Source organism: Anabrus simplex, chromosome 1 (genome assembly GCF_040414725.1).
Source record: "Anabrus simplex isolate iqAnaSimp1 chromosome 1, ASM4041472v1, whole genome shotgun sequence".
NCBI classification, from domain to species: domain Eukaryota; kingdom Metazoa; phylum Arthropoda; class Insecta; order Orthoptera; family Tettigoniidae; genus Anabrus; species Anabrus simplex.
The window spans coordinates 211,984,777-212,003,952 of NC_090265.1; the positions used below are offsets into that span (position 1 = coordinate 211,984,777).

Here is a 19,176-nt window from a genome sequence, read left to right on the forward strand (position 1 = left end):
ACAGTCTTCCACAGGGCTCTGTACTCGCACCAATCCTTTTCAATCTACATACTGCAGATATCCCTCATACTGTAAACAGGAAATTTGCTTATGCAGATGATCTAGCCATTGGCATCAGTAGAAATCTTTCAATCCTATGGCAGTATTACCACAAATGGCAACTTACACCAAGCCCAAGAGAAACAGAATATTAATGTTTTCATCTTCATAACAAACAGGCAAACCGACAATTGAAACTCTATTTTAATGAAAATCTAGTTAAATATAATCGTACTCCGAAGTATTTGGATGTCACATTTGACAGATCCCTAACTCATTGACAACACCTGAATAATACTACAGCCAAAGTTCGTTCCAGGAACAACATCCTTCAAAAGCTGTGTGGTACTACATGGGGATCAACAGCTGCAACACTTCGTTGCTCTGCACTGGGACTAGTCTGTAGTACAGCAGAATATTGTGCTCTTGTTTGGCTAAACAGCAACCATACCAGCAAACTCGACATCCAGCTCAATACTACAATGTGTACAATCACAGCTTGTCTAGAATCTACACCAACATTTTGGCTTCCAACTTTCAGTCACATTCATCCACCTGCACTGAGAAGACAGGATGTTTTGTTATGTGAATATAAGAAAATATTGGATCACCCTGACCTTCCAATTCATTCCAATGCATTCCAAGTGCAATATCTGGCAGGTTAAAATCCAGACATCCAGCAATAAAATCTGCTGTTGAACTTTTCAATAAAGGCTTCAATATAAATGATCTTCAGGAAGAAAAATGGATCCAACATGCACCACCAGACATTATAACTGTTTTAAATACCCAAATTAAAAAGCTAGTTTTGATCTGCCTCAACATACCCTACATGGAAAACTGCCAACAGGATTCATACAAACCATGGAGTATGAAATGACTTCCTCTACAAATGGAACAAAATTTTTCATCTTGTGTTTGTGGAGCGACTCCCCAGACCATCCAACACATTGTGCAGAATTGTAGTATTACATTATACTCGGATGATCTGAAGGACTTTCTAACATTAATTCCAGATGCTGTTAACAGAATAGACAAATTAACTCTCACTATATAAGTGCATACATTGTCACTGTATATTCTGTTTTATGTCTAATTGTAATAACACCCCAGTTATTTTAGTATATAATTTATATATTGTTTTATATTGCAACGTATTGCCATATGCTAAATAATCATATTTTAGTGTGTAACAGATCGGAGTGAACAAATACCTTCAGCAGGAAATAGATTAGAAATCCAATAAATCTGAATTATCAGTTTAAAAAATATAGAAAGAATTTCACAGGCAAGTTTTAACTTTTTACACTAGTGTGTATGTATATCGATATTTGAAGGAAATAGGGTTTTCTCGTCTGAAATGGAATGTTATCATCTCGTATAGAAACAAAAATGGTTCCTGCTGTTTCTCTGCAAGCTGTGAGATTACACGTAACAGGAAATATCAAATTTATCCATTAATATTAGCTGTAACAAGACATTGTTCATAACAACAGTGTGTTACATAAAATATCATTTCTAATATTTTATGTTTCTAGCATTTTTACTGTATGAGGAATAATAATGGTTATAATAATGATAATTATATTTTTCACCCAAATATCCCAGGATGTATTAGTTCTATATCCCTCCCCCCCATGGCACTACAACCCTGAAGGGTGTTGGCCTACCAAGCGATCGCTGCTCAGCCCGAAGGCCTACAGATTACGAGGTGTCATGTGGTCAGCACGACAAATCCTCTCGGCCATTGTTCTTGCCTTTCTAGACCAGGGCGGCTATCTCACCGTCGGATAGCTCTCAATTCTAATCACACAGGCTAAGTGGACCTTGAACCAGCCCTCAGATCCAGGTAAAAATCCCTGACCTGGCCGGGAATCGAACCCGGGGCCTCCGGGTAAGAGGCAGGCACGCTACCCCTACACCACAGGGCTGGCTATTAGTTCTATATAAAAAAGTATATATAACAAAAAATATAGATATTTTTATATTTCTTAATTACATTTTTATCGTACGAGCTATAACAATGGAGATATTCACATTTAGATTTATAGTGCCCTGGTTATCAATGGCAACATCGCTGATGGGAAAATACTATTCAGATGTCATGGTAACAAACTAACTGGCGACGATGGTGGTGGATGTCATGATTATAAACTGCAAAACTGCACAAGAAGGCTGAAATTAGAAGGCTACAGCAGAAATGCTATGTTCCACTTCATTTGGAGGACTGCTTCACCATCCTCCACACTAAGCTAGAGGAAAGGAACACATAACAGGAAAAACACAATTGAGAAGAGGGAGAAATAGAAAGAAAACATGAAAGTACAAGGACAATCTTCACATCTTCATATACTGCCTTCTCCAGATAGATTGGCTTTCCTCATCAATCCCAGTTCTTCTACATCTATTTCTTTTTAGCCCCCAACAAGCTCATTCCTGCTTCCCACCTTTATCAGGAGGGCGAGCATCAACACTCGCTGAGCTCCTATCTCGACAGATCTTCAGTCTTGGTGTAGGAAGTGTAAGATAAGAAGAAAAACAAGTGCAATTCAAATCATATACAGAAACAATGAAAGGAACACACAACAGGAAAAACACCATGTCAGGTTATTCTGGGAAGAGGGAGAAACAGAAAGAAAACAAAAGAGGGCAAGGACAATTTCCAGATCTTTATACACTGCCGTCTACAGATAGATTGCACTTATTTGTTCCTTTCCATTACCTACTTATATTAAGTCTGTTGGGTTCCTTTCCCCCCTTTTTTGTTTGTCCTATATTATTATTATTTCATCATCTGTATTCATCTATATGTTTTTGATTTTCCTTTTTCCTTTGTCTATCCTTCTTTTCTTACACTTCCTACATCAAGCTCGATGATTTATCAAGATGGCACCTCTGTAAGTGTTGAAGCTTACCCTCCTGATGAAGCTGGGAAGCATAAATTAGCTTGTTGGGGGTTGAAAAGAAATGGATGTAGAAGAACTCGGATTGATGAGGAGAGTGCCAATCTACCTGTAGAAGGCAGTGTATGAAGATGAGGAGATTGTCCTTGTCCTTTTGTGTTTTCTTTCTACTTCTCCCTCTTCCCAAATGTGTTTTTCCTGTTGTGTGTTCCCTTCCATTACCTACCAGCAGTAGCATAGCCCAGATTGGCCGATGGGGGGTTGTAGTTACAAAATGATGCTAGAACACAATGAAGGTGCATGAATGACTTGTCATTATAAACTCTGATACAAGTGAATTACAGATCTGTTGGTTCTACAATTATGTTTCTGAACATTTATTTAGTTTATTCTTATTGTCAGTTTCCATTTATTTTATTTTTGTAAAAATTCCATGGCAGGGTGGGGGTTCTAACCCCCACCCCCTGGCTATGCCCCTGTCTACCAGTATCGTATATTACAATCCTGTTGAAAGAAAATCCCTGTCCAACATGTTTCATGCTCACCAGAAATCTCGAAGTTAATAGGTTAAGAGAGGATGATTGCCCAATTGTAAGTCCTCTTAAAACAATAATCACTACTGCCACAAAATACAACAAAATGGACAGGAACCATATTTGTCCCAACCCAGCTATGTCTTGATGAGGCCAAATAATGATGATGATTAAATTGCATACCAAGTGCTCCATTCAGTTCTTCTTCCTGCCACCAATGCCACTAGTTACACGATGCATTATTGTCCATGTAGCATATAACATCAATGTGTAACTAACCCAATTCATAATTTATTACAGGATCCAATCATATCTCTTCCACATCCCTGTTACCTCTTCAGGCACTTTAGTCCAGTACAAGACTACTTCAGTAAAAATTTGTGCACACCATCTTTGACCAAGGAGTTAGTTACTCTGTGCATCAGAGGCCAAAATCGTTACATGGGTGTATGGATTTCTGTGTCCAGGATGAATGACTGCCTGTTGTGAAGGGTGTGATGATGATGATGATAACGATGGTGATGATGATGATAAGGCAGAGAGAGGGTGAAACCCAGTGTCAGCACATGACCTACTCCTGTTGAATATCATCAAGGTGGCTATGCCCCTGTCTACCAGTATCGTATATTACAATCCTGTTGAAAGAAAATCCCTGTCCAACACGATTCATGCTCACCAGAAATCTTGAAGTTAATAGGTTAAGAGAGGATGATTGCCCAGTTGTAAGTCCTCTTAAAACAATAATCACTACTGCCACAAAATACAACAAAATGGAGAGGAACCATATTTGTCCCAACCCAGCTATGTCTTGATGAGGCCAAATAATGATGATGATTAAATTGCATACCAAGTGTTCCATTCAGTTCTTCTTCCTGCCACCAATGCCACTAGTTACACGATGCATTATTGTCCATGTAGCATATAACATCAATGTGTACCTAACCCAATTCATAATTTATTACAGGATCCAATCATATCTCTTCCACATCCCTGTTACCTCTTCAGGCACTTTAGTCCAGTACAAGACTACTTCAGTAAAAATTTGTGCACACCATATTTGACCAAGGAGTTAGTTACTCCGTGCATCAGAGGCCAAGATCGTTACATGGGTGTATGGATTTCTGTGTCCAGGATGAATGACTGCCTGTTGTGAAGGGTGTGATGATGATGATAACGATGGTGATGATGATGATAAGGCAGAGAGAGGGTGAAACCCAGTGTCAACACATGACCTACTCCTGTTGAATATCATCAAGGTGTCTGCTCCAGGCTTAAAGGCCCTATCCGAGGGACAAATTACCATCAACAACATCATATGCCCTCACTCCATATGAGCACTGCGAAGAAATTTGGAATTGAGCTCAGGTGATTAGGAATTGTACATCTACCTCTTCCAACCTGGCAGCCAACATCTGATGATGAATACTTGTTTCCACCAATGCCTTTCAGAAAATTAACAATATAGCATAGTTTATTTCAATCAAAATTCTTGATATGTGATCTTAGAATTTGAATTACCATTCTATCTTTGCCCAAATACAAAAGAGATGTCCAGGTTAGAATGGTGACATGTTAGCAGATCTACAGTACAATATTACTGAGGAGCAAAACCAACTAGCAGCATAATGATAAACTTACGTGCAGCAGCAATTAATGCAGGATGAGTCTCAAAGGTAATCAATGGTATTGGCAACAGCCTGAGGTAAAGTTTCAATGTGCCAGCAATCACATTGATGTTGTCATATACTTCTGGGCTCATGTCAGCTTGGTCTCCATCTAAGAAAAATATATACAGTTTTATAGCTTAGCTTTCAAAATTACTACTAGATTATCACACAATATTTCTTGACATAATAAATTCTACAGACTTCAAGATATTTTGTATTGTGTTCAACCACATCTTTATCTTCTTTCTGTTCCATCATTAGAAAAAGGATATTTTTTAAAACGTACAGGCCTTTTAACAATATATGACGCATGTTTTTATAGTAAGTACAGTTTTGACATAGAAAAAAATGTAATGCAGTTGTTTAAACAATTTTTTTTTACATATAAGTCTGTACTTTAAACTATTTCTCAACATAAGTTCCAAGAATATTAAGGCACTTGTCATATCGTGAAAACAACTTCTGAATTCCATCCTCGTAGAAATCTACCGCTTGATGTGCCAGCCACTGCAGCACGGTCTTGTTTAGGTCGTCATCATTGTCGTGGCGCTGACCTCTTAATGCTTTTTCAAGTGCAGGAACAAGTAGTAGTCACTGTTGTGTGTGTCCTCCGCGCCTACAATCTCCGCAGCCCGCCCGACACATGGATGTTTCCAGAGACCACGAGGCAGACTGCAGTATGCTGACGTGATCGTCTGTGACGTCAGCCAGCGCTATAAAAGGAGCACCGTTTCTCACCTCTCCAGGACTCCTACAGTGTCCAACGACCAGATTACACCGCAAGTCAGACACGGAGGCACCCTCTTAAAAATATGTTCTGAATAGGTGGACTGATTCCTGGCCATGAGGTTTCACCTCTGGACATTGCCTCATTCATCCTGCATCCCGTAGCCATGTCAAGCACCCATCCAAGCATTCGGATACTCACTCAAGTCCCCTGCAGTGCTCCGATCCAATCATAGCATTCTGCTATATATGAACATCAGACGCAAGTTCCGTGCAAGTTATACGCCTCCTGTTAGCATTCTGCTAATACGAACTCTTTCTACAAGTTCCACTTATTATTATACATGACTGATAGTTTTCGACTATCAAGAACCTTCTCTCGTTTGAACAGACTGTTTCATCAAGACAAGATTGAATGTATATAGGAATCTCAATTCTTACGTATGTAAATATTATTCAGGCCCTCAGCCTACTACCTTATATTAACATTAAAAGTGTGCAACTCCACGAGCTTCAAGAAAAGTTTCATTCTATTTCATGTACATATTGTATAAATATGTTGAAGCAATAAACTTTTATATTGTGCCTTGTATACCAATTTCCTTGTATACAACAGTCACCAAGTCTTCAGTAATGACAGACAGTCGCCCACTACACTTGTCGTCGTGACATTAGTATGGCCTTCTTTAATTGCTCTAACCCAATGTATTACCATTCCTTCGCTCATAGTGTGTTCTTCATACAATTCACTAATCTAAATTTAAGAATTTAATTTTTAAGTCTGTATTGAACCAAGAATAATAGATAAGTAAAATTAAAAATCCACCTTTTCAATACTAATATTAAATCCAATAAGTTAAAAATTGTACTTGGAACTAGTTTCGACAGTTTGTTTTTCAAGAATAATTCCAATGTTTATAAAGAAACTGTATACATGTTTCATTTCTGCTTCTGATCAATTGTGACAAGACCTTTTATTTAAATTGACAATCTTCCTACTCTATGTAGAACCCAGGACTTTCAAGATTCCACCTTGAGTAAAATAATTAAGTGTCATTCTAATTGTGACTCATATTTACACAGAAACTCTATATGTGGTTCGACTTTTGTATAACATTTCATTTATGACAAGACTTTTTATTTATTTGAGAATCTTACAGTTCTAAGTCGAACTCAATACTTTCAACGTTCTACCTTGAGTGAAAAGGATTATACCATGTTAAGTGTCGTGCTAATCGTGACTTCAAAGTTTTTAAATTGAATTGTGATTATTTGAAGTTTTATTCTCCAGATACTTTTAGGGACATCTTAAGTCCCATATTAAGAGTGTTTACAAGTGCATTGATTTAATGATGATATGTATATTTACGATTGCCTGTTATCCCTTTCAGACCTGAAAGAAAACTGGAGGTGTGAATTTTTGTTTGTATGTCAAAAACTTACTAAAATGCTCCTCAGTACACATATTGATAGTTTATTTTACAAAATAAAAACTAACATCCGAAAAGCAGGACCCACACAATTGTGCGTATCAAAATTCAAAACCTCGTTGTATCACATACGATGATGTATCTGCAAAATTTACGTTCACTAACCAATGTACACACTTCATTGAATATATTCCGGTATTCAGTAAAGCTTCTAGATTAATATACATGCAATAAATAAATACTTAATTTTGGCACTACTGGTTCCCGTCATCTCGCCGATCAACTGTGCTTTTTAAACTCTTTTTCCTTCGCCCTGGCGGTCAAGCGCATACTAAAAGCAATTGAAATATACGCCACGAGTCCCGCACAATCACTGCAGTCCGGTCTAGCGCCGAAAAAACATCAAATACGGCCAGGGATAACTAAAATACGAACCCGCACAATTGTGCGTACTCGGTCTGAAAGGGTTATCATATTTGGGTGAAGGTGACGCTCACCAGCGTCGAAACTAGTTCCAAGTAAATGATGTAACTTATTTGGTTTAATCTTAATATTAAAAAGGTGGATTTTTAATTTTACTTATCTATTCTTCACTAATCTGCCGATGTATTTCTACACCTTTCACATCTTTTAGAAAACGAATCACAGCACGTACTTCACACTCAGCAGGACCGTTAATTGTCAGAGGCATTTTCAATATGCATAAACAAATGTAAATATGGGTGAATGCTTTCACAATGGCGGTTGTGGCTATCGTACAAATGTGCGTACTGACCGTGCACGGTTTGAACGATGACCGAAGTTCTGCAGCAGCCATATTTAAAATGGTACTTATTTAAAAAACATGCTTCGTATTTTAAAAGCCTAAATATTCAAAATTTTGCACATTTTACACACTGACTCTTGGCATCCCAAAGCTGGGTCTCCACTCATTAACATTTAACACGTTAAATTGAACATGTTAGAACTGACATGTCACTGTGTCTTCCAATTGACTTTTCATGTTAACTCAGAATGTGAAGGTTAACACTTCTAACATGTTGGCATGTTTTCCACCTCAACTGGGAAAGTCAAGTCAATTCGTTTTCACGAGACATCGGCACAGCTTCGGCAACTTCCGTGCCGTTTGCATGACACAGCTTCAGCGACGTGCGTCTCATGAGCAAAGTAGGATCATAGCTACAAGATACAAATACTGTATGCACATGTGTGTCGTTCTCTCTGCAGTTTACTGAACTTTATAGTCAGGAATGGAATGGAGCAAGGAAATCACTCTGGACTTAATTAATGACATAACAGAAAGGCCTTCTTGTGGAATGTCTCATCTAAAGAATACAGAGATAAAGCGAGGAAGGCCAATATTTCTGATGATGATGATGATGATGATGAACATTGTTGTTTAAAGGGGCCGAACATCGAAGGTCATCGGCCCCTAATGGAACGAGATGGACGACATGATATATGATAGTTAAAATTTTAAAATGTATCCACAGACTAGTAAAAAAAAAAAATGGTGATGAAGAAAAAGGAATATGAGATTAAAGCAATCAGCGGATCTAATTCGCAATGCCTTATTTTCTAATAAAATAAGAGAAAATACAGGTAACAAAGGAATAAGGCATTGCCTGGAAGTACAAATATGTATATAAGTCACGCGAGACATTAAAATAACACATTACAATACGCAACACAAACTAAAATGAAGTCAATGGGGTAAAGGCGCAATTAACACAAATATACTAGGACAAAGGACATCATTACACACGATAAAAAAGACCACTATCCCTCATAAAATGGATGACGAGGTCTGCTGACTGCTCGTCATCTCGCAGGATAAGGGAGATTGTACTCGGCAGGTTAAGCCTACGGTGCAGATCAACCAGGTCCACACACTCCATAAGGATGTGTACCACGGTAAGATGATTGCCGCAAGCACACACTGGAGGGGGTTCTCCTTTCAATAGATGGGAGTAAGTCAGGATACCGTGGTCGATCCGAAGACGACATAATACCACTGTTTCCCCCCGCGAAACCCAAAGGAAAGTCCTCCATACCTTCGTTGTTCCTTTTATCAATCTCAGCTTATTTGCAAGTGGAATGGCCTGCCACTCCATCTCCCAATGGGACATAACCAGATGTCTCAGCTGAGTGCGAATATCACTTGCTGGAACATTGTAAGGCAATGGGGGCAGTATAACTGCCTCCTTGGCAGCCTTATCTGCTTATTCATTTCCCTCTACACCAATGTGGCTTGGGAGCCACATAAACGTGATTCTGGTGCCGGAATCCGAATACCCGGCCAGCAGGTCCTGGACCCGCTGCACCAGAGGGTGCTGAGAGAAACAGGTATCAATAGACTGTAGCGAGCTCAAGGAGTCAGTACACAGAAGAAAGTGTCAGCGCTCATCGGACAGTGCATACCGCAGATCTTCACAGATAGCATAGAGCTCTGCTGTGTACACATTACAGGTTTCCGGGAGAGCAAAAAGAAACCTATCATTAAGAAACCTATCATTGTTGACAACGAACGCAAAGCCCACCTTCATTTCTGTCCTCGAACCATCCGTATAAACGATGACTGAACCTGGATATTGGCCAACAACAGACAGGAAGAGTCTCCGATAAATTGAAGGGTCTGTGTTTCCCTTTGGGCCAGTGTGCAAATCCAGGATTATTTCATGTCGTCATACTACCCACGGAGGTACCCCACTTGGTTGTCTGACAAGGTAAGGAACCAAAGGTATGTGAAACAATCTGTGACTGCTATCCAAGCGCGTTCCAACCGGCTCGAGGACAAGCAGCGTACAGTAGACGGTGTCCACTGTTGAATATGCAAGGATAGCTTGGATGAAGTGGCATCTGTTGCAAATTTGCAGCATATGACAGAAGGAGCTGCTGGCGCCTCAGGTGTCAAGGTGGCATACCAGATTCAGCGAGCAGGCTAGTTATGGGGCTTGTATGAAAAGCTCCTGTCGCCAACCTAACCCTGCTGTGGTGGATGCTGTTCAGCTTCACAAGGACGCTTGGTCTTGCTGAGCCATATGCTGCACTGCTGTACTCTAACCCTGATAAAATATGTGCCCTATAGAATCGTAGGAGCACCGCGCGGTCATCTCCCCAATTAGTGCTACTAAGAAACTTCAAGAGATTAAGCCTCTTGGTGCATTGCACTTTTAGCTGCCACGATAATTTACTATCAAAAAGGAGCCCAAGAAATCGGTAAGTGTCAACTACGGGAAGAGAGACATTTCCCAGATAAAGTTCAGGAGGAGGGTGAAGAGTACGTTGACGACAAAAGTGGACAACAGAGGTCTTTGGGCTGGAAAACCGAAAGCCATGGTCTAAGGTCCACTGCTCCACTCTCCTAATAGTTTGTTGTAATTGTCGCTCTGCGACTGCCATATTACGTGACCTATAGTACAAAGCAAAATCGTCAACATATAACGACGGTATTACTGCTGAACCAGCAGCAGCGACAATACCGTTAATGGCAATCACGAACAGAGTGACACTAAGAACCAATCCCTGTGGGACTCCATTTTCTTGAACGTGGTATTGCGAATATACCCTCCCTACTCGGACACGGAATAGACGGAGGGACAAAAAATTCACAATAAATACTGGCAAGTTACCTTAGAATCTCCATTGATGCAGGACTGAAAGGATACCATATCACCATGTGATATCGTAGGCCTTCTCTAAGTCAAAGAAAACAGCTACCAAATGCTGTTTGTGGAGAAACGCATCCTGGATAGAACTCTCCAGGCATACTAAGTCGTCAGTGGTCGAGCGAGCGGCTTGAAAACCACACTGGTACTCAGACAAGAGTCCTTGTTTCTTCAGACACTACACAAGTCAGCGATTTACCATCCTCTCAAATAGCTTACACAGGCAATATGTAAGACAAATAGGTCTGCAACTTCCTGCATATTTTGGATCTTTGTCAGGCTTGAGGACAGGAATGACTATGCCCTCTTGCCACTGAGATGGAAAATCACCCTCTATCCAGATTCGGTTGAACACACGAAGGAAATATACTGTCCTCACTAAGGGCCGGCCCCGTGGTGTAGGGGTAGCGTGCCTGCCTCTCGCCCGGAGGCCTCGGGTTCGATTCCTGGCCAGGTCATGGATTTTTCTCTTGACCTGAGGGCTGGTTAGAGGTCCACTCAGCCTACGTGATTAGAATTGAGGAGCTATCTGACAGCGAGATGGCGGCCCCAGTCTCAAAAGCCCAGAATAATGGCCGAGAGGATGCGTCGCACTGACCACACGACCCCTCGTAATCTGCAGGCCTTCGGGCTGAGCATCAGTCCCTTGGCAGGCTAAGGCCCTTTCAAGGGCGTTAAGTGCTGTGGGGTTTGGGTTTTGGTCCTCACTAAGGTGTTTCAACATCTGGTTATGGATATTGTCTGGCCCAGGAGACGTGTCCTTGAAAAGCGCTAAGGCGCTGCGGAATTCCCACTCTGTAAAGGGCACGTTATAGTCCTCTGAAGCTTGAGTGGCAAAACTGAGGTGACGACATTCTGCCTCCCACTTTAGAGCGAGGAAATCATGATGATAATTCCCAAAGCTGGACACATCCGCAAAATGGCTAGATGGTTAGCAATCGAGAGTGGTTCAGTGACGATATTGTCTGCAATGGAAATTCTCAGTACAGAAGATGATCCTTGGATACCCGAAATACGTTGAAGTTTAGTCCACACTTGAGATGATGGAGTTTGTGACGTCATAGACGACACATATCTCTCCCATGAACCTTTCTTACTTTGGCGAATAAACATAATGTTACCAAGTTGGCAACAGTAGGATGTCTACAATAATGTTTATGAGCGTGACAGCGTTCCTTGATAGCTGCTGCTATTTCTTTGTTCCACCAGGGAACAAGTTTTCGGCAAGGAGTCCCTGAGAAGGACGGAACGGACTCCTCAGCAGCAGCAAGAATAACTTGTGTGATATAAGTTATTTCCTCTCTGATGGTCCGCCTGATATCATCGTTAAAGACAGCTAGTGATGTGTACTTTGGCCAATCAGCACGTATAAGAATCCATCGAGAGGGAGCCTCGATGGATTTTTGTTTCAACAAAGTAAGGATGATGGGAAAATGGTCACTGTCACAGAGATCATCATCGTGTGTATTCCACTGAAACAGCGGAACAAAAGTTCGGCATCATAGACTTATGTCTATGCGAGAATATGTGCTGTAACGTACACTAAAGTGAGTTGGTTTCCCTGTGTTTTAAATACCTTTCCAGCTCTCGTCCCCGGGGGCAAGGCATCTCAGAGTCCCAACAAGAGGAAGGGAGGTGGAAGCTATAAGATCAGTGACATCATTTATGTTAAGAGGCTGGCCTGGTGGAAAATAAACGTTACACACTGTTGCTATGACAGGCAGCGGTACCCGCACCGCAATTGCTTCCAGTGGGGTCATTAGAGGAACCTCTTTGCTATAAGTATCAGAACGGACAAAAATACCCATGCCACCAGATGTCCGGTGGACATAATATCATTCTGTTGAGTATTGTCTGAAATTTCTCAATACCGTATGATGACCTGGTCTGAAGTTTGTCTCCTGAATACAGACTATACTCGCTGTGTACTTACTAATGAGCTGACATAGCTCAGCAAGGTGCCTGTCATAACGTTACAATTCAACTGTAACAGTGCCATAGTGTGGGTGTGGACTTCTGAGGTTTAGGTTTGGAGCAGCGTAATGCTACCTAACCTACACTCAGACCCCCATCCGAAGATGGAGATAAATGCTTGTCTGGTAACGAGGTGACGCATGCCTTGAAATTCTTTGGCATAGTCTGGGGGCGGGGTTTCTTCCTACGAGGGGAACGCACAGGTTTTCCAGGAGGAAAACCCGCTGGCACAGAATCAGACCCTCCAGATGGAGGGTGTGAGGCCCAATTTGTAGGAGAAGTGGAAGAACGCCTGGTAAGGGCGCTCTTCTTCCCCACCGTCGATTCTTGTTTAGACGGGCTGGGAGGGGATTTCCCAGCCCTGGTCGACGATGCCATCTCCGCTGGCTTAGGCGCGGCTTTTGCCAACCTTGTGAGGGAAGGAGACGTTGTCTTTTTAACCCCTGTTGTGCCGGCGTAGGTTTCATAGCCAGCACAGGCTTATTGGTGGTCAAAGGCCGGGATGGACCGCCTTCGAGCTCGTTCTCTTTGCGGCGTTCTGCCGCCTTAGGCGCAGCGATCTTCTGGAAAGCTGTTCCAGTTGAAAATGAGGAACTTGGGAGAGACTGTGCTATCATGTTGGTCTAGTGTCTTGGCCGGTGCATTCAGAGAATTAAACTTAGGGCGTGCTTCCTGGTAGGAAAGACCATCCAGGGTCTTCATCTCCTGGATCTTCTTCTCACTCGGATAAGTCGGACAGTTCCGATCTCAAGGAGAATGAAGACCAGGCAGTTAGTGCACTTGTATGGAGTTGTGCACTCCTCCACGCCATGAGCTACTCTTCCGCATGTACCATACACAAACTGATTTGAACAACGAGATACCATGTGTCCGAATCTCTGGCATTGTTAGCATCGCATAGGAGGCAGAATGTACGGCCTCACATCGCAACGATAGGCTGTTATCTTGACTTTCTCTAGCAACACTGAAAATTTGAAGGAGACTATGAACACACCCGTGGCAATGTCTTCACCGTTGACTATGCGTGTGATACGTCGGACGTGGGTCACACCATGGTGCTTCATGTCTTCCATCAATTCATCATCAATGTTCAGAATGAGATCACGGTGGAAAATAACTCCGCGAACCAGATTCAAGATTTTGTGCTCTTCCACTTTGACGGGGATGTTGCCAAAGTGGTTGTACTTAAGCAACCGATCTGCTTCGAGCGCAGTGCTCGTCTTTAGAAGCAAACCACCATTGCGCATATTCTTAAGGTCCTCCAGTTCACTGTATACACCTTCAATGTGTCGACTGAATAGAATCAATTTGACCAGCTTGAAATCGTGCCCATCAGTTCTGGTATCAACCAGGAACCTAAGGAAGCTGGAACCCAGACTAATACGCTGCGCTTGTTCCCAAGGGTTTGCCCTCCTTAGGGAATCAAAAGTTAAAGACTTGGGTAGCGAACTACCCGAGGAGACAGGTGGAAGTGGTTTCGACGCTATGCCTGAAATCATCCTCCCCGAATGCCAGCCACTCCGATCAGGGGTCTCTGTAGCCGAACCAAGCAGCCAAGGCAATACCCACCTGGTCATAGCTGGTGCTGCCTGGGGTCCGATGTTGGACGATGCCTAATATGGGAGGACTGAGGCAATGAGCACGAGGACTCCCTTCCTCCAGTCACCTGCAATAGCATGCACCCAATAAGGTGTACAGAGCACTAAATATAGGTAAAAATAAATAAAAATAATTAATAATATGTCCTTCTGGCATTCGGCTGGGTGGGGACCTGTGTTGTCAGGCGAATATTACTGCCCGGGTACATGACACTCCCACCCGCTGCTTCCTGGGTGGTTACTGACACAGGCTTTTGAGAGTAGTTGCACATGTAGGAGATCCATCTCTGAGCAGCACGCACATCAAAAATTTTGAAATGGTCTACCACTAACCCTAAAAAAAAAAAAAAAAAAACAATAAAGAAAAAGAGGGGACCATGGCCACATGACCCTTTTAGTCGCCTTCTACGACAGGCAGGGATTACCTGTGAATGTATTCAGCCTCTCCCATCCACAGGAGGTCCAACACATTATACCAAACCACAATCCATGTCCGCGCCTAGGTCGCCCCTTTGAGTCACCTCGTATGACAGGCAGGTGATACCGCGGGTGTATCCTACATCTGCGTCCCCCACCCGCAGGGGGTGCCAACATTTCTGGGAACCGAAGATTATGAATAGTTGTACCTGTGAATGCACTGAAAAGAAACTAGCCTCCCTCTGCTCCCAGTATAGCAATGAACTGAAAAAAGTAACCAAAAGTAGTCAGAAGTCAGGGGTGGGAGTGGACGAAGTATATACTTCAAAGGGGATTTGCTTTTGAAGCAATGATGAGGGGAGGAAATGTGCCTAAAACATGCAACAACCTGCCTTCTCCAGAGGTAAGTTTAATTACATTTCTAAATCATACATTCTTCTGTCAAGGTACTATTCCTTGAATATAAAATATAACCTAAAATAACATATGCTGTTCTGTCAAGGTACCATTCCCTGTCCTGTTTTGACGAAGTTTGTGAACTCTTATTGCACCTTCACAGAGGAAGGGCTCTTCCTTGGGACCCTTTGTAAAAGATTATTCAGGGATAGTGATACCAGTGTCTGTATCTTCATGGTCAAATAACCCTGGTGGAAAATAAATAGTTCTTAATGCAGTTTTTTTTTCTTTTCTTTTTTTTTTCTTTTTTTTGCTAGTGGCTTTACGTTGCACCGACACAGATAGGTCTTATGGCGACGATGGTATAGGAAAGGCCTAGGAGTTGGAAGGAAGCGGCCGTGGCCTTAAGTAAGGTACAGCCCCAGCATCTTCAGGGCTGCCGACAGTGGAATTCAAACCCACTATCTCCCAGATCCAAGCCAATTCGCCCGGTCAGAACTGTACTTGTCATAACCACAGATGTTGCAGTATCCACTCATACTAATAATGGTTTCCTGAAAACCCTGAACACTGGTGATAGAATTCCAAAGCCATTCTCAACAACATTACGAGTGCTTGAGGTCTTTCTCGAGACCCTTTCTCAAATGACCCTTCATCTTCTTCCACGAAAGGTTTGTGGCTTCTCCAACAGTTGGATCAGCAGTTCACAGAGTTCAGCACAAGCTAGATGTATTTTTCCTTGTTCATTTTCAACCTGACCATGCAATAGTTCCAAACACATCTCGCTGACTTCCGGTGATGAAGATGCTCCTGATAGTTGTACTGCTACTTTACACATCTGTTCATCAAGAAGTGGCTCACTGCCATTAACAGCTGAATCTGTGATGAGTTCCATTATAACAACAGTGTGAGTACATGATTATTCTCCAGCAGCATCAACTCTATAATGTATGGTGCAGATTTCTGCCTACCAGGTAATGGTTTCGGTTCTTGGAGTTTGAATCTGTTGTTTTGGAGTGAATAGGATAATGTTGTATTTCTGAACACTCCAGAATCTAAAATTTGCCATTGGTAGCCAATAACAACAAAAATAAACTTATAAAAAGCATCCACAAGTCCAGGAGAACAACGCTAAAATTGTGCTTGTAATTGTAATATAAACTTCAACTGCCGACTGGTGCTTACAGAATGTGTTTCCCATCAATTGCACCAACGCAATAGGGGAAATTCCATTTCTTACTAAATCACTGTTCCTCTTCTGCCTAATTTTCTTCACTGAAATCTACCCGAAAAGAAAGAAGTAAAAGAATTAGGCCCATGTTGTAACTTTTTTTTTTTTTCATTATGCAGGAAGAGGTAACTCAGTGTATTCCTGTGGAAGAAGTTGAGGATGATGTCAGTGTTGTAGGGATGGTAGGGGAGGACGAGGCAAGAGGGAGCAGTTCAAGTCCTGCAGTTACACTCACCCCTACAAAGCGTCCAAATAAAAGGAAAATTAGCCCCTTACAACAGCTTTGGAGACTCTTCAAAGTGTAAAGGAGAGTCGGATGAAAATGCTGCAGGCGCCAATTTGGGATGAGTGCGATATATTTGGAGAACTTGTGTCTTCTGAACTGAGGCAAATAAAAGATTCCATAGCAAGGAAGACTTTAAAATATAATACAGTATTTTTACAAATATATTTTTGAAGCAACAATTGCACAGTTTTCCAAATACACTAATTATGTAATTCAATATCAGTAAACATGGTTAGGTGAAATTCTCTGAGTTATTAATATGTTTATGGAAAATTAAGTTACTTAAGTTGTTTCACTGTATAAAATGAATTTCATTATAAAGCCCGTTTTGTCATACGTATACTTTAAAGGTACGGTCAAATGATCCACCTTCACAGTACTAAAAGTTTTATTATTTAATTATTAAAACAACATTTTTAAAATGTATAACGGAACATGTTTCATCTATCTTGTAGACATCATCAGCCGAAAAGTTCTAAGATCAAGCACAAAGGACAAGGACAAAACACATTAAAATAATTCTTTATTTTCATTACAAGGGCAATTTACTCAAAGTTTTAGAAAATATTTTCATTAATACAGACCAAAAATGCAATCCTGCTTACAATTTGAATGAAATTTGAGAAACTATGAACATAATTTTTGAGGCATAACTCAACAGTTCCTATTTTGACAAACCTTTTAACAAGCTTGGACGCAGTTGCTCCCCGCCTATTGGTTCCAGCCTTCCCCTACTCTCCCCTCATACCGGCTCCCATCATACACAGCCTCCACAGTTCACCTCCAGTTAGCCACAAACATCCATACCATGCTGAGCTAGTCATTCTTGGGTAGGCGAGAACATAAATAATCAGATGTGCCGCATTTTATTTTCATTCATTCTTCTTTTGTTTTACAAGATACTTTAAAAACTTGCCTACTTTTAACGTTAATAATAGCCGTCATTCTCGTTCTAGGGCCCTTCACTGCACATTCTACATACAATATTACGATCAGATATTCCGCCTAATTTCTTAACAAGAATTGTCAACATCATCACGCCAATAAGACGATCTCAATATCTTTTTACTGGAATCCTCACTCATGTTTATCACGTTTATCGATCGTCTTTATTCTACTGGAATTAAACATTATGCTCCTTATCATCAAGTTTTTACCGACACATCGGAATACTGTATGTCAATACAGCACCATCAAGTCAAGGAGGACTCTAATACCAATTTTATTGAATCATCTCATGTGTACGATTTTTTAATTTCACTTTAAACAGTATTCAAGTGTTATGCTCAGAACATTCCAGCACATTCATCACCATTTTAACTGACGCATTCGGCATTCTGAATTATTTTAATGTGTTTTGTCCTTGTCCTTTGTGCTTGATCTTAAAACTTTTCGGCTGATGATGTCTACAAGGTAGATGAAACATGTTCTGTTATATTTTTTTTAAATGTTGTTTCTTCCGTTATATTTTTTTTAACTTCCGTTATATTTTTTTAAATGTTGTTTTAATAATTAAATAACAAAACTTTTAGTACTGTAAAGGTGAAACATTTGACTATACCTTTAAAGTACGTTGTTTTACATCGCACTGACATAGATGGGTCTTATGGCGATGATGGAATAGGGAAAAGCTAAGAGTGGGAAGGAAGCGACATGCACGTGTTCTTTCAGGAAAGATGATATAATTGCTTCACATACTTCAGGAATAATTTCTGAGATCAGTTGACTCAACTGACAGGTTATTTGTTAAATGTTAATCAGTGGATACCCACCTTTATACACAGACTTTTATAGCAATATTCACAGTGTGTCCTACTGTCTGACTCCAATGTTTAAGACAGCAAAAAGTGTGACACAACTAGAGATTCATTGCCAGATCTGTAAAATGTACAGAGTGATGGCAAAATTATTTGGTGAAGTCACTTAAGGAAATTCGGAACAACATGCATGACGACCCTCTCAGGCTGGTAGTCTGTAATAACCAACAATGTTGCATATCCAGCAGACAGTAAAATTCATGAAAACAGATGGTTCACATATTCCACATCGTCATTGTACTTTCCACTAGTTTCAGGGGGCAGTTCTCTACGGAACTGTTTTAAAAAATTGTTCAGGAAGATGTCCACCTAATAGGACAACAAAACAAAGATCTGTATCATTGCTTTATTTTTGACCCGATACCATAAGGAAGGTGTTGAGTTATAGGATGACATCAACATGAGAGATGAGACATGGGTGTCTCTCATGACTCCTGAATTCAAGCAGCAACTGATGGAGTTGTAGCGAAATGCATCACAGCCAACAAAAA

The 19,176-nt window shown here is 41.0% G+C and overlaps 1 protein-coding gene across 2 annotated transcripts in view; it reads right to left on the bottom strand.

The window, feature by feature from the left end:
* The window catches only part of RhoGAP5A (Rho GTPase activating protein at 5A), a 335,224-nt gene that overhangs the window by 139,203 nt on the left and 176,845 nt on the right, over nucleotides 1-19,176 (bottom strand). For both annotated transcript variants that reach the window (XM_068230716.1, XM_067158364.2), the window contains exon 6: nucleotides 5,114-5,251. In XM_068230716.1, coding sequence (XP_068086817.1) covers nucleotides 5,114-5,251 — 138 coding nt within the window. The remainder of the gene's footprint in view (nucleotides 1-5,113; nucleotides 5,252-19,176) is intronic.